The following is a 17,210-nucleotide window of genomic DNA, read 5'->3' as shown; positions in this document are numbered from 1 at the left end:
AGCCAAACACGCACTTGCCTGACCTTGTCTTGGTCACTAAGGTCAGATGCCTGCCCATTTTGGCAGCCATAACAGCTGAACACGTGCTTGTCTGACATTGCCTTAGTCACTAGGAGGTCAGATTCCTGCCTCGTGGCAAGGAACCAATCAGAAGTTAGCTGGTGGTACTATGCTTTATGGCTCTGGGTGTGCTTTACAGACAAGTGCACAGCAATGATGTGCATAGCATAGCAATCACCCTGGGAGGGCCTATGGGCCATAACAACCAGTTGACCAATTAACACAGGGCAAGCCCTCCAAGCCTGGAGGCACACCAGTCCTGAGCCTGTGCATACCCCTAGACACTCCCCTTACGCTGCTCTATAAGATCTCTATGCAGATGCTTCGAGCTGTCTTTCCTAACCATCTGCCATGGTGGATTGATGGAAGGCCTGAGCTAACATGGGCTTAGCTTGTTAAACAACTATAATAAAGCCTCATGCAGTTTGCATCAAGCTTTCGACTCCACCTGGTGATTGGGGTGACTGCAGTCCTGGGCTGAGATCCTGGAGGCCTGAGCTTCCGGGGGTCTTACAGGCAGGGGGCAGTCTTACATCAGGCCTTGCTGAGTCACCCCCACGTGGAGGTTATAGGCCAGAGACAGGTCGCCAAACTCTAGCCAGGCTCTGGAGGTTACACTGGGCCTCACATCCCAGCCTTTTTAGCCCAACACTTTCCTCCCGGCCAGTGGATTTATTTATTTATTTATTTATTTATTTATTGTTTTTTATTTGTTTTATTTGATTGAGTATCTGTGTATATGTATCCCTGGTGCTCATAGAGGTCAGAAGACACTGAACCCTCCTGCAACTGCTAGAGATGGTTGTGACCATGTGAGTGCTGAGAACTGAAACCTGGTCCTCTGAAATGTCAACAAGTGCTCTTATCCACAGAGCCATCTCTCCAGTCCTGGGAGTGTGGACATTTTAAGAATACTTTTAATTGACTTTGTTAATGACAGTAGAAATCAATGAGTTAAGGTCCATCACAAAGTTTTTGAATAAAATCTTTTAAAGAAAGAATATCTTAACTGCTGACAAAATTAAATGTTTGTGTACTTTCCAGTACAATGGAGCACACAGTTTTACTTGGGTTCTGGAGAAATAAAATATTTGGTTACAACTTGTAGAGATAGTAATATTTAAATATTAACTGTAGCTTGAGTTCTGAAATGTAGTTTTATTCTTTACTCATTGAGAATAAAGTTGCCCTTTTGATGACTGTGATGATTAGATATTTAAAGAGTAATTGCTCTTTTTCTTTTTTATGTACTAGCATGGAGGAATTTATGTAAAACGAAGTGCCAAATTTAATGAAAAAGAAATGAGAAACAAACTTCAGAGCTACGTGAACGCAGGAACACCAGTAAGAGTGCTGTTTCCAATCCTCAACTCGGTTTGCAATTTAAGAAATTAAACTCTAAGTCATTTTGAAAGCATATTACCCATGATAAACTATCATCTTGGCTGTCAGGAAAGATTGCTACTGATGATTATAGGATTTTTCTAGGCTCTGGAAGAACAAGTGTTGTATTTTAGTCTACAGAGGATGGAGGTTCATTGGCAGCTTTCCATGTAAGAACCAAAGAGCTAGTCTTCATACTAGATTTAGTTTCAGAAGAGTAACTGCTTTCTGTTTGTGTAAATTTGGATTTTTATTGAATAAATTAAGGTTTACAAAAAAAAGCAAAGAGTCTCCTAATGAAAAATCATTTAAAGTAAATATTTTATAGAACTTTTCCCCATAAAGGGGAAAAAAGAATTTCAATCTTCTATTTCAAGAGTGCTAATTGCTGCCAAATGTCTTTTTCCCATGGCTCCCTCTCTGTAGTAGAGCAACATGACTATTGTAAGAACTTGCAGAGTTCTTTTCTTTTTCCTTTCACCTGCTTCTTACCTTGTGGCCTCCACTTACCAGTCAGTTTTGGTACAAGCCTGTATTACCCCTTCACTTCACTCTTAATGTCTCTTGATGCTGCTACCAAGATCTGATGCTATTTCAAGAAACAACCTGGACCCCTTGGACTTCAGTGGCCTTTGTAATGTAGCTTTCCTAAGTGATTGTCTTCTAGGAGATAATCCCTGCTGAGGCTTTCTCAGTTCACACTCTCTCCTCAAATGACTTTGCTTTTTTGTAGGCTAGACCCATCTGTGGATGGGAGTCTTTTGCACTGAGAGAATCTTTTGTCTCGGTACAGAATCTGAGGAGGTTTTCCTATTCCAGCATTTAACCTCTAGTATAGCTGCTTTCTGCACACTTTCCTTGTCTGTAACTTTAAACTTGCTCACACTCCTTTCATTCCCAGACCACATGTTTTCCCCAACATCTTTCTGTTCTTTCTCATTGTAAATCTGACCAAGAGTGGTGAGCAGTAATAACCTGGATACTGTTGTCTTGAGAGTTCCTTTACCAAATATATTAATCCGTTGCTTTTTAATTAAGTCTAACTCATATTATCAGGAATTGGGTAAAATGCAGCCAGATTCTTTCTAGAATGTAACAAGAGTCTCTTGGCACAACTCCCAATCTTCACTGTTTCTTCTGAAACATCATGAACCTGGCCCCACTGTTTGCATTTCTCTCTCATCCTGATTTTCTGAGCTACCATCAGATTGGCCAGTCAAGTTCTAGTTACAATGTTTAAGGGGTTCTCTACATAATAGCCACAAAATATTCCAAATTCTACCCTCAAACATCGCAGAAGACCTAAAACCAAATGCCTAAGAGCCATGGGGTCAGGTTTACCATAGCAATAACACCACTCTCTGTGCTATGTTCTGTTACCCACTCTGCATAGAGCCCTAGTTAAATTTCTAATAAGAAGCAACTTAAGGAAAGGCTTTATTTTGGCCTATGCTTCGTTGGTATATTCCATCATGCAGGGTGGCACTCTGACATAGCTCAGGCCACCAGAGGATGATACTGTTTGCTCACATCTGGGTAGGACAGGAAGTGGAACTGGGTTGTAATTATCAAAGCCTGCCCCTCAGTGACTTCCTTTGGTTAGGCTGCATACTTTAAAGACTCTACAAGCTCCCAGCGTAATGACACAGCTGTTCACAATACCAGCCCCTGGGGACAAAGGGACCTGAAAATGGAGACTTTCAGGCATGCTGTTGTACATTATTATATCGGCTTTTCAGATGATTCACTGCATTTCTTTGCTAGCTTGTTTCATAAACAAATTTATATTCTATCGGTTCATTTAGTAGGGCTTTCATAGCCACAGATTGCTTAGAAAAAACATTGCTTCTTATAATAGCTGTGTAGGGAAATAATATTGTTTTGGATCATTTGAACATGGATAAATGAACATAATTTTCTCTTTTGAATCCCTATCCTATTTTTTTCTATATTATTCTGTTTACTTGATGAGATTGTCTGTTGGCCACCAATTAAAAAGTGTTTTATACCACTCAGTTCTCAAGTAGGAGTTTTCTTATTACATGGCCTTAATAATTTTATTTTTACTTTCCCAAGACATTAAGTATAAAAACTTACATCAATTAATGACTTAGTATCTATCTTGCTACTTCATTTTGTTTTGAGATACTGTATTCTCAGTTTTAAGTAATGAGTATGAGGTCACTTAAAGTAAGTGATGTAAAATGCACCCAGAGTTTCTATACAGTGGAATATTGTATGAGCCTTTTGAAATGCAAATACTAAATTCATAAGCAGTTTTCAGATAGATATACTGTTAGCCTTGATATTTAAAGACATTGCTAGCTACACCCCTATAAAGGTGGAAGGAAGACTGGAGGTTGGATATGATAATGCACTCTGTGTGTTTGTGTAGGCTTATGGCAGATTCCACTAACATGTACAGTTGAATGTAATAATAAAATTTTAATATGTGCAAACGTCATGGTTTATTTTGGGGAACTGGAGGGGGTAGTCATTAATCACAGCAGCATTTTGTGTCTAAATTTTGTATTAGTGACTACTAGCATATCCTAAAACTGTTTCCTAAACAGATTGGCTTTACCATAAATGTAGAGCTATGCTTTATTATAGTCCCTGTTGTGGTTAGTCTTAATTGAATCTCTGCTAAAGTAAAGGTTGTTTGTAAATGAATACACATTTTTCTCACCATATGAAACACTGCTGCAACAGTAACAGTTCGAATTGCTAAGTCAGTGTTCACAACAATAGACTCACACAAACTAAAGTTTATTTGTGCCCCACAGATGTATCTTGTGATTTTCCCAGAGGGAACAAGGTATAATAAAACACACACAAAACTGCTTTCAGCCAGTCAGGCATTTGCTGCTCAACGGGGTAAGTAAAAATTTGACTATATTCAGAAAAAATACTTTTTGAGGAGAATGATTTTTGTTTTCTTTAGCTTCTTCCTGGAGAATATGTCTGTCTGTCTGTCTTGTTTCTTTTTAAGGTTACTTATTTATTATGTATACAATGTTCTGGGTGTATGTCAAAAGAGGGCACCAAATATCATAGATGGTTGTGAGTCACCATATGATTGCTGGAAATTGAACTCAGGACCTCTGGAAGAGCAGTCAGTGCTCCTAGCCCCTGAGCCATCTCTCCAGCCCATGAGAATGTGTTTCTTATAAGAACTGAATGAAAGAATGTCTGATTTTTTACAGAATTAAGCAGATTCTTAGTAATTTGTGTCACAGAGGTTAGTTGCTATGGCTCATATTCCCATGCTGTGAATTAAGTTAAAATATAAGTAAATGATTATTCCAAGAAAGTACACTTTTGTGGGTGACTCGGTATAAAGACTGGTGTATAGCATAAATAAATGTACACAAATATATGTGTATCATATACAGAAATACAGGTGTATGTGTAATAATCAGAGAGTGCAGGTCGGGCACCACCGCAGGCAAGTCTGTTAGTAATGACTAAGCTAATACTGAGAGGTACAGCAGAAACCAAGAAGATGGGCTTTGCTCACTCTGCAAAGACAGAGCTCATTATGTGCCATAGCTGTGTGTTTAAGAAGTATATGTTATAGAGCAAGCCCATGTGCCCTCTCAGCCATCTTGCTAGCCCCACTGAGCCCATTTGTTTCTGCCTCTCATTTCCGAGATATCAGCAACCTTGTTTGTTTTCTCATTTCTCCAGCCATTAAGAACATCATAAACTCTCTGCTGTCTTAGTTAAGATTTCCATTGCTCTGATAAAATACCATGACCTAAAGCAACCAGGGTAGGAAAGGGTTTGTTTCAGCTCATAGATCTACATCATGGTCCATCTTTGAGGGTAGAAAGCAGAAATTCAAACAGGTAGGAACCTGGAGGCAGGCACTGATGCAGAGGCCATGGAGGAGTGATGCTTATTGGCTTACTCCTCATAACTTGCTTTCTTATAGAACCCAGGGCTATCATCCTAGATGTAGCATTGCTCACAGTGAGCTGGTCCTTCCCACATCAATCAAAAAAAAAAAAAAAAAAATGCACTATAGGCTGGCCTACAGGCAAATTCCTCAGGAGGCATTTTTCTCTAACCTGTGTCTAGTTACCCAAAGGGTATAATAGAATCCCTTTAGCACTAAAGGGAAGGTAGGTTGTCTTTAGTCAGCTCTCTAGTTATATCAGACATGACAAGTACATCTGTGCTTTTGACCCCATTTACCCTGTTTCTGAAGTGTGGTTTATAGAACAGAATAATTGAGGAGATCTGGAGAGGAAAGCAAGGCAGAAAGATACCAGAGCAGGTACTAGATATCCACAAGGAGGGTTTATTTGTTTATTTTTGTCTACTTTTTGAGACACTTTTCATTTCTTAATTATTTTTAAAATAAGTCCATAAAATAAGGGGTCAGCCGGGAGGTGGTGGCACACGCCTTTAATCCCAGCATGAGGGAGGCAGAGGCAGGTGGATCTCTGTGAGTTCAAGGCCAGCCTGGTCTAAGAGTGAGTTCTAGGACAGCCTCCAAAGCCACAGAGAAACCCTGGGGGTGTGTGTGGTGGAGGGGGGTCATTGTGGTATTCTCAGACAAGTCCTTTAAGATTATATCTAAGAATTGGATAAATACACAGTCAGATAATGACTTCAAGTTTCAGGACAGTGTATGTCACATCATGCTTCAGAATTGAGAACCACTTGGTTGGGAATCACAGTTCTTTCTACATGAAGACTAGAGGAGGACGACGTGCTGTCTGACTTAGGATGGGAATTTCCTTCTGTGCCATCACCGAAGGGCCAGGCTTTGTCTTAGTTGTATGTAGTAACCAGACTTTGTTTGTGCCCCATGTTGAGGGGCCATCTGTAAGAACCTATCTTTGGGGGGGGGGGGTTCAGTCAGATCCAGCCGACTTGCCTGGTTCATACCTGAGAGGGGGAGTGTGGATTGAGACATGGCAAGTAAAGATACTAAAGAAAAGGCAGAAAGCACAGAATAGAATCAGAAGGGCAATCCAGTGAATACTGAATGCCCATGTTTATTGTACACGGTTTTTATATTCCCATCAAAAGAGGGAGAGAAGGCAAAAGACTTCCTTACCAAGATATAAAAAACAAGCAAGTGTAATTTTACCTTTTCAATACCCAAAGCATCAAGTAATTATCTCCTCAATTAAGTATGCTGTTGTTTAGGCAGGATATGTAGCAACCACACCAAGTAACTATATCCTGAGTTAAACATTCTGTTGTTCAGGCAGGACATACAGCAACCACATCCTATGCCAAGTATCCTGTTGTGTACACATCTTAGGCCAGACTTTCTTGTTATTTCACCTTGGAAGAGCAAGAGTGGGCAAAAACTCTCTGACCTTAAGTCAAGATGAAGTGGAGCCATTTCTATGGACCCTGACAGTTGTAAGCATAGTTTGTGTGGTTGTAATAATTAGACATTAGTGGACTGGATGTAACTAGGTACAGACAGGCAAGAATTTGCTTAAGTTTTTTCTTCTCATATGTTGATTCCATGTCTAATCTGCTTTTTGGGGCTTCCGTCCTAATCATCTAATAAAAATACTGGTTAAGCCAGAAATGGTAGTGCATACCTATGACCCCTGTGCCTGGGATCTAAAATCGGATCATAAATATGAGGCCAGCCTGGGTCTGTCTGTCTGTCTGTCCGTCTGTCCGTCCATCCGTCCATCCGTCCGTCCATCTATCCATCCAACCATCCATCATTCTGGTCAAGGTATATGCAGCCTGCAAGATTGACAGGGTGACTCTGTAAAAGTCCTGAGATTGGATGGCCTATAGTAGCAAAGAAGGACTTAGCTGACAAGAGAAGTTTCCCAGCTTGTTTGACTTTTCAGACTTTGGTACAAGTTTGTGAATAAATTACACTCCTTCTGCCCTGGGGACTGAAGTCAGATATGTGGTTGTGGGAATCATTTTCTTTCCCACACCACCCTGCATTTTAAAAATTCTTTTGAGAACAGTCCCACCATACTGTAGCTGTTGTTCTTCCTTATGTAGCCACTTTCCCTGGAGAGAGGCAGTAGGAACTTCAGATAGGGTTCTCCCTAGTCACTGTTGAAATTCTATAGTGAGACCTAGTGTTTCCTGTGAAATTCTCAGTACAAGTCAAGGAGAGGGAGCAGCAGAAGAGAGTGGAGGCAATGATGAATTCTACTCCTAAGAAATGTGAGTGGTCGGCAAGGTGTTCTGTGGTGTCTTTCCTGCCAGGGCTAATCCAAGAGAAGGGCCCCAGTGGGTCATAAGCTTCCTGAGGAGTAGCCTTCCCCACCTTCCATCACGTGTCTCCTTCATGTTGATGCTTAATGAATATGTGTTCTGTGTGTTTTGACCTAAGTAAAGATGGCAATGCAAGAGAGAATTCTAAGCACATAGCCAGCTCATAGATGTGAGTTTAGGGCATTAAACTTTAATGCCTGTCTATTTGTGGTAGTTGATAAGGAATTTAGATGTTGAACTTAATGCATTCCTAATGGTGACCACACTGAATCCACCTGCTTTCTAGGCCTTCCAGTATTAAAACACGTGCTGACACCAAGAGTAAAGGCAACTCACGTTGCTTTTGATTCTATGAAGAGTCATTTAGATGCAATTTACGATGTCACAGTGGTTTATGAAGGAAATGAGAAAGGGTCAGGAAAATACTCAAACTCACCGTCCATGACTGGTAAGCCCACATTTTTGTGTATTAAAGGCTGAGTAGTACATGGTACAGGTAAGATACAAACTCTTTTCTTTCTTTCTTTTTTTAAATTAGTGAGTGTAGTCATTGCTTTCCTGGGAAGTATGGTGTCTTGCTATTTAGCACTAGCCTTGAATTTTCAATCCTCCTGATTCAGCCACCCCTGTGTTAAGATTGTCTAGCCCTGAAGCTGGCCTCCAGGGCTAGACAATCTTTGAAATTTGACTCATCATTCTAAATTTTACATTTCTGATGAGTCTGTGGAAGTCATTAACCTGGCTTCTTTCTGCCAGAGGTTCACATATGAGACTGGAAAGATCTACAAAGATACGAGGACAAGCTGCTCAGCTAGCAATGTCAAGGAGTACAATGATGGTCAGTGTAGTCTTGAACTTTCTTTTTGTTGGTTTTTTTTTTTTTTTTTGTCTTGTTTTGCTTGGTTTGGTTTTATTTTTCAATACAGGGTCCCACTATGTATCTCTGACTCTCCTGGAACTCACTATGTAGACCAAGCTGGCCTTGAACTCAAGCCACTACACCCAGCTTCGCCCCCCACACACCCTTTTTTTTTTATAATTTATTTTGTCTTGAGCCTTCTTTATAGCATGTTTGAGAAGGACATTTGTATTATTGTACAAGAAGAAATTGTGCCTTTTTCAAGCACGTGCTTGATTTTAAGGACTCAGAACTATTGTCTGTGTCATACAAACAAAGGGCTTTGAGTGAGAATAGTTTAGAGAACTGTAGCCACAAACTGAACATTTGAACATGGGAACAGGTGAACAAAGGAGTGGTGAAGATTCTGGCCCCTCTCAGAAGATTCATTTTAGAGAGAGAGAGGGGAGAGACCGAGAGACACATATTTGCCACATACAAAAGAGCTCTCTTAGAATAATCCCAGTATTAAGGAGGAAGAGGCAGAAAGAAGATGCACTCTAAGAAATATCTGCAAACCACAGTGTGATGTAGACTTCAAGTTTATTTTTAAAGAGATCTGCAGTCTCCCTGGCCCCACACACTCCCTTTGTATTAAATACTTATCCAGCACTGGTCTTTATTTTCATGTTAAGCCATAGGAACATGAAGCAGTTTGATAATCAAACCAACCAGCTTTCTTCCATACTTTGAGGAAGGTACTGACTTTGACAGTGAAAGAGAAAAGGTACTAAAATATAAAAGATTTTAATGTAGATATTTTTAAAATTAATTTTTAAGTTAGTATACAAAGTGATAGGTTTTATTATGGCATTTCCATAACTAGAGGAGGGATGACTGCTTCTCCAGTTCAGCTGCTAGAAGCCAATGATAGTCAACACAGGGTTAGCAAGTGCTATCTGTGTACTGATATGGAGCTTAATACTGCAAGTCATAAATTTATAGTTTTTTCCAACTTTTCTGGATATTTATCGCTTTGTTTTCACTGTAAGTTACATTATGTAATCATGAATTCTAGAGTAGGAAGACCTGAAATCTTTTTCTTCTTTGTTAGACTTTCTCTGCAAACAGTGTCCCAAACTTCATATTCACTTTGATCGTATAGACAAAAATGAAGTTCCAGAGGAACAAGAACAAATGAAAATATGGCTTCATGAGCGTTTTGAGATAAAAGATAAGTAAGTGGTAACAGTTCCAGCATTCATAAACTACAGTTCAACTAAATTTCACAATAGTAACCAGTTTGAAAAAGAGATGTTTTCATTATTTAGGAAATACTAATCAAACTTGCATAGATAAGGCCTTACATACTTCCTGTGCGACCCATTTAATGGTGCATTGCCGTTGTATAAAAATTAACTTCAACATTCATCAGTATGGCTGTTGGTGTCTGTACAATGACAACTAAACACAGTCAACTAGGAGGCTTTTTACAAAAGCTAATGGCACAGCTAAAGTGAAACTAAAGTTTGTATTGTTTCAAGAATGAATTCAAGTTAAATCTTACTGTATGCTTACATGCTCACATTTTAAACTGTTATGAGTTACTGTAAAGCTTATGTCATAGTGGCCTACCTGCTGTGTTTTCTGTACAGTAAGCTGCTATGTGATAAGGAAGAGCCTTTCCTCTGTGTTAGCTACATAAGGAGGGAACCGCAAGGCTGTGGAGATCAAGACCTTAAAGTACAAGTGAGCACAACACCAGTGTGCTGTGGGAAGAGGAGGGGCAGTTGATGTTTTCATAATGAAATTGTCTCCTTTCTTAAATTAGTAAAGAAAATACTGCTGGGTGAAAATGAAATATCATACTAGATTTATGAATTTCGTTGTCACATCTTAGTACCTGACATAATTTTTCAACTCAGGATCACTTTGATGATGGGAAAAGTGTAAGAAGACCTATGTATTTTAATATGAAACTGTGTTTTCAGAAAACGACTGGACAGTGTTTAATACCCACCTGTTTGTGTTACAGACATTTAACATATATGTTGTTTTTATTTTTTTTTCTCTTTGGCTCTTTTGCTCTTTGGGGTCCCACCACCCAACTCACAAATAAATCATATGGAGGCTTATTTTTTCTTATGAATGCCCAGCCTTAGCTTGGCTTATTTCTAGCCAACTTTTCTTAAATTATCCCATCTACCTTATGCCTTGGCTTTTACTTTTTTCTATTTCTATATGCCTTCTTTACTTCTTACTCCATGGCTTGCTGCGTAGCTGGCCCCTGGAGTCCTCCTTTCCTCCTTTCATACATCAATCCTTTCTTCACTGATTTTTCCTATTTATTCTCTCTGCCTGCCAGCCGCCACCTATCCTTTCTCTTGCCTTGCTATTGGCCATTCAGCTCTTTATTAGACCATCGGGTGTTTTAGACAGGCATAATAACACAGCTTCACAGGGTTAAACAAATGCAACATAAAAGAATGAAACACATCTTTGCATCATTAAACAAACAGCATAAACAGCATAAATGAATGTAACACATCTTAAAATATTCTACACCAAACATGTACTTGTTACCTCTATGGCTATGCCCATAAGGCAGTAGGAATACTTCCTGTGCTGTGTGTCCTGTCTTGCTGCTATAACCTTACATCTTTAAGTCAGAGGGGATAATTAACAAACTACATTCTTTATTTGTCTCGTCTGTTTTTATAATTACATGGGAATAAAAACTTGTGGGAGGTGTCTTAGTCAATGCTCTGTTGCTCTGAAAAGACACCATGACCAAAGCAGCTCTTATAGGAGAAAGAATTTAATTAGGGACTTCTTATAGTTTCCATTGTCATCATGATGGGGAGCATGGGAGCATGCAGACAGGCATGTTGCTAAAGACACAGTTGAGAGTTACATCCTGATCCACAGACAATAGAGATTGAGGGAGACTGGATCTGGCATGGGCTTTTGAAACCTCAAAGCCCATGTGATGCAACATGGCCACACATCTTAATCCTTTTCAAATAGTCACCATCCCCTGGTGACTAAGCATTCAAATATATGAACCTGTGGAGGACATTCCTATTCAAACTGCCACAGGATGAAAACTGTATGTTGTAAGAATTTTTTCCTTTAACTTCTTTTAAAGCTTATTTCTGTGAGATTGTATCCAGGGACTTACACATGATAGACAAGTACTCTACCGTTGAGCTACAGCCTCAGCCCTTTTCTTTTTATGGGATGAGAGCTATGGGAGAAAGGAGTGAAGCTGGTAGGTCACTAGTCATATGAGTCAGGTTGCTATAACTTCTTACAGATGGAAAGGTAAAAACCAAAAAACGGGGCTGGAGTGATGGCCCAGCAGTTAAAAGCACTTAACTACTCTTCCAGAGGACCTGGGTTTGTATCCCAGCACCCCCACATGGTGGCTTACATTTGTCTGTAAGTCCTTTTTCAGTGGATCTGACACCCTGACTGGCCTCTGCAGGCACAAGACACGCACATGGTACATACACAAGCAAAACACCCATACACATAAAAGTAAATAAGCATATCTTTATACATATATATTCCCCCAAAGTCCTCATCAAAAGTTTAAACCAAGTGTTTTGGGTTTCACTTCCCATATGGTAAGAATAGACTACAACGATACTGTCAACTAGTGGTGAACATCCTGCCTTGCCATCCCTGATGTCTCCTCACTCATCTGGATTTTCTAAGGAACTGTACTTGCTCAGCAAGTATTTAGTATCTAGTAGATTGTTTGTTTGTTTGTTTGTTTGTTTCAACACCAAAATGCCTAAAACTGAAAGTATCAATTCTCGTGTTTTTCATTCTGGCCATAGGTTGCTCATAGAATTCTATGATTCACCAGATCCAGAAAGAAGAAACAAATTTCCTGGGAAAAGTGTTCATTCCAGACTAAGTGTCAAGAAGACTTTACCATCAGTGTTGATCTTGGGTAGTCTGACTGCTGTCATGCTCATGACAGATTCTGGAAGGAAACTGTATGTGGGTACCTGGTTGTATGGAACCCTCCTTGGCTGCCTCTGGTTTGTTATTAAAACATAAGCAAGTAATGTGCTCCGGTCATTTGTCTCTTACTGATGGCTACACATTACATCACATTGTTTCCTGAATTAAATAAGAAGTTTTTTAAAAACCTTGTTGATTGAACACTGGATAAAATAGAATTAGTGACCACAGCCAACATGCAGTTGATTTGGGGCAGACACACATGGCTTTTCAGGTGCTGGAGTTGCTGGACACATGCAAGCTAAGTGGAGTTTATGCTATTTTTTATGTTCTCCATGAACTAATGTCCACTTGTGAAGATTATTTGGATTGTATAATTTAATGTTTGTAATTCAGATGGCTGTATTTTAACATTACTTTGTAGCATATTTCACTATATTCATTACCTTACATTTTGGTTACTTGGCAGCTCAAACTCCTATCACTAAGGTATTTTATATTTTGAAGCTATGTGATACTGGGTTTTTGTTAAATTCTGCAAGTCAATGAAAGATACTGTAATTATGTGTTGAAAAGTTCAAAGAAAAAAGGTGAAAAGTATTCATGGTGAAAATCTGTCTAGTGTATATTTTTATTATATTGTTCTATTTAGCTAGTTTTCTTTATATTTGCAAAATAACAAACATTTCTAATATTTATTAAAATTGATTAATTTGCATTCCCCTCTTCTGCAGAGAATAATGTGTAAAGTGTCCGAATGGAGTTGAAGCTCTGTTATGACTCTGTCTCATTTGGCAGAGCTTTAAATAACCCAGCGTCTGAGCTACTGAGTTAGTGCCTCCTAGCATCTGTGCTGGACTGCTTTTAAACACAAGGGTTCCTGTTATTTTCATATTGGAATGGACATCCACAGAACTCTAGGTGATGGAAGTCTGCCAGCATCCTGACTATCTGTCCTGGCACGTGCCTTCTGCCTGTCTCCCTTTGCTTTGGCGCTGCATTTGGACTGGAGCGTGTGCACTCATGGTTGCTTGCTGCTTGTTCCAGCCCTTGCCCTCTGGCTTGGTGTCCTCCAGTGGTGCTGTTCATTGTTGGGTTGCAGGCAGTGCTGCCCGGCTCAAAGAGGCATTTCCCTGACTCCTGTGGGTAAGCCTCCTTGGCTACTGCAGAAGCATTTTGCATTTGTTTATGTCAAGAAGCATCAGGATTGGGTAAATGTTATTTCTCTTCAGTTTTCATGGAGCCACACTGTTGATACATATCACCTGTGAACAAGAGCTACCTTCTAGGACCAAATCACACTGTTCTCAGTCATGGAACAGTGTATCCTATGGAAGGAGGCTTTCTAAAGTTTGATTTGCTGTATTTTTATGTTGTAATTTAAGTGTGATTGCCTACCAGTCCTTTAAGGTAACATTTCTGCATACTTCATGCAGATTTTTGTCACAGAATTATATACCATTAATCAAGTTGAAATAGACATTTAAATCACAATAAATAAATTTTGTTTAAGTTGAGGGAAATTTTGCCTCTTATATTTGTTTTCTTAAAACCAGGAAATGAGTCATTTCAAACATCTTTGAAGAGTCATGTGCTGTCACTTGGTTTCTGTGCATTTGTATATTCATATATGGATATGTATATTCATATATGGATATGTATATTCATATACAATACACACACATCCACAGAACATAGTGTCCTAAAAACGAATAAAAAACTTGTTCATCATGTTATTGTGCTGAATTGTTACTGTCTTTTACTTAAAAAGTGAAGTTGAGATCAACCTCACATCTCTGTTAAATACATTTTTTAGCAGTCCTATTAGAGCTTCTTTTGACCAGATCAAAATAAGTGTAAGTTATGAGACTTCAAGCATGGCTGGGGGCTGGAGCAGCTCAGCAGTTAAGAGCACTCTTGCAGAGGGTTCAGTTCCTTAGCACCTGCATGGAGGCTCACAAAAGCCTATTATCCAGCCCAGTTGGGATTGGACACATTCTCTGGCTTCCGTAGGCAGCCACATGCACATGCTTATACACACAAACTAAAACAAACCTTTAAATATTACGTGTGTGCTCTGCATTTGAATTTTAAAAGCCAGTACCATTAGAATCACATGGATATAATAGATTCTTTTTAAACAGGGCAAGTGGTCTGCATATGATCTTTTGAACATTAGCACTGTACTTATTCTCCAGAGCAGTCTATAAAATGTGGTAATTGGAAATAAATTGTATCAAAATGTTTGAAAAATTAAAAGCATCTCTTAAACATGTTAGTTTTGACTTGGCATAACTTTTCTGAAAATTAACAGCCTACCTGTGAATCCTTTCACATAATTTAAGATTTTATTTATATTATTGTTGACTTGCAGCTGAGGGGCTACAATAGCTTTCCTTTATAAGATTGCCATTAGTGTGCATGCTTTCATGTGTCTCAGAAAGGGTATTTGGATGGAAGTAAGAGAACAAATAAAATTTCTCACTGCTCTCATATCTGACCTGTCTAACATTCCATGACTCAGGTGTCCACCTGTTTCTAGCATGGAGAAGGTTTAGTGATTAGCCTGCATTATGACTTCATAAAGCCACGATATTTTTAAATTATTGGGCAAAGTTTTTTTTTAAAAAATCCATTGGAATACCCAAATTGTGAAGCAATTTGATAGTTGGACTCTATAAGCTAATTTTCTTACTTTAGAGAATGTGTGCCCTATGTTCATGGTTGACAGTTCAGTGGTCAGCAGGTAACTCCCCAGGAAGCATGTCAGGTGTCACTCAACAAGGCTGTAAATAAAAGTGCCAGCCTGGCCAATTCTTAGACACTATGGCTTCTTCCATATTTCATTTCTATGTGATTTTCATTTTCACTTAGGTTAGTATCAGTTTTTCTTTATATATACATTATTTTTCCTATATAATATTACATGCTTTATCAACCAAATGACCTAACTAGGTTAGTATTAAGAAAAAAAAGTAGAAATTAAAATCTGCCAACATACAGGCATAAAGTAGCAGACTTCTAATTGTGTACCAGGATCCACATTTAAAAGGACAGAAATTCTCACAAGATAGTAAGGTCTGGTGTAAAATGCCTAAAATGAATTTTAACCTTTCAAACTGTTTTTGGGGTGCTGAGATTGAAGACTAGGTATAAGGTTTCCTGGTAGGTGTTCTAGCAGTGTTTTGTGGAATGGTAGCATATCTATAGTCAGGCTGGTTTCTCCTTTTTTTCTTTTAGACTAAAGATTGCTGGCTTAAAATATTACCAGTTTCACATAATTTGCATTGTAGGCAGAATATGTAACATTCAAGCATTGGTATGAAAATCAGTACTTTGATGAAAGTAACATTTTGTATCAGATAATTTGATATTATATAGGTAAAGTGTTTGTGTGATTGAAGGTAAAATGTTTCATTCGGATATGATGGATAATATCTGGGTGTTATGGCACATGGCTTCGATCAGGGTACTCAGAAAACCCAAGATAGCTGCAAGTTGTATAGCCTGGACTCTCTACTGAGATCCTCTTCAGCCTGTCCACATAGACAAAAGAAGTTTTATAGAGAATCACTTTGAATTTAGTTGCAGCATTTTTGTTAAGATTTCATTTGAGGGGCTGGAGAGATGGCTCAAGAGGTTAAAAGTGCTGACTGCTCTTCCAGAGATCCCAGCACCCACGAGACAGTAACTGAAGTTACTGTTTATAACTCCAGTTTCAGGGGATCTGTCATCCTCACACAGATACACATGCAGGCAAAACACAAGCACACATAAAAAATAAATTATAAAAAAATTTAAAGATTTCATTTGATGCTTTTTTGTTGTTGTTTTAGTTTGTTATGCTGAGGTAGATCTGTTGCTTTTGGTAAATGGGGAGTCATACATGGAGTTTTGTAAGATGCCAGAAATCTACCTGTCATATAATGTACCTTATGTAACATATATATATGGATTATGTGTGTAATTTAACTACACTTGATTGTTCCCCAAGTAGGGAAGCTCCTGGGAAGAGCTGCTTTAACTAGAAATCTGACATCAGATCAGACGCTCAGTACATGCCTTTTGATGGTGAGGCAGGCCAATGTTTCATTCATTGGTTTGTGGTTTATGTGTGAATAAATAAATAACAGGTATATTCTACAATTTCATAAACCCTCATATGTAAAATAAAGCAGGAATGCTACTGGCACAATGTTTTCTGAAGTGATCAAGTGATGAAGTTCTGACGCAATCAAGAAGTACTTGATTACTGCATTTCCTCATGAAAGTATCACTCGGTTCACTGGTGCTTCATAACTCGGCACAAAGGGAAAACTTGAACCTCATTTTTTTTTGATAAAAATCTGGTAACAAAAAGTTACATTGTTACATAAAATGTGTTTGTTTTCATGTGTATATGTATGTTTTATCACCAGGTGTAGCTGTAAAGCTACATTATTTCAGATATGTATTTTGTTGGAGATTGCTGAGTGTTCACTGTGTGCCAGTAACTGCTGAACCTCTTGTAGGCACCACCCTGTGTGATCCATGAGTGATGAGTCTGCAAGTGGACCACCACATGCTGGGTCCTTCTACCCCTGGTTAGCCATCCAACCTCAGACAACTTTAAATAAGCTGTGCCCCAAGTTTGTCACCTGTAGGACATTGCTAAGATGTTAGCCACAAAGGATTGTTGAGACCAGATAAAGCAGTAGATGCAGAGCATAGAAAGAACACAGTGGGTGTTGAAGTA

General features: G+C 38.9%; 1 protein-coding gene across 1 annotated transcript in view; it reads left to right on the top strand.

The window, feature by feature from the left end:
* The window catches only part of Agpat5 (1-acylglycerol-3-phosphate O-acyltransferase 5), a 39,317-nt gene extending 25,109 nt beyond the window's left edge, over positions 1-14,208 (top strand). The window contains exons 4-8 of the mRNA XM_027389654.2: positions 1,315-1,404; positions 4,230-4,320; positions 7,949-8,110; positions 9,615-9,738; positions 12,346-14,208. Coding sequence (XP_027245455.1) covers positions 1,315-1,404; positions 4,230-4,320; positions 7,949-8,110; positions 9,615-9,738; positions 12,346-12,571 — 693 coding nt within the window. The 3' untranslated portion in view covers positions 12,572-14,208. The remainder of the gene's footprint in view (positions 1-1,314; positions 1,405-4,229; positions 4,321-7,948; positions 8,111-9,614; positions 9,739-12,345) is intronic.
* The last annotated feature ends 3,002 nt before the right edge of the window (positions 14,209-17,210 follow it).

Source organism: Cricetulus griseus (assembly GCF_003668045.3).
Source record: "Cricetulus griseus strain 17A/GY chromosome 1 unlocalized genomic scaffold, alternate assembly CriGri-PICRH-1.0 chr1_1, whole genome shotgun sequence".
Taxonomy (NCBI): domain Eukaryota; kingdom Metazoa; phylum Chordata; class Mammalia; order Rodentia; family Cricetidae; genus Cricetulus; species Cricetulus griseus.
The sequence above is the reverse complement of the archived record's forward strand: the minus strand, read 5'-3'. Positions and strand labels throughout refer to the sequence as shown.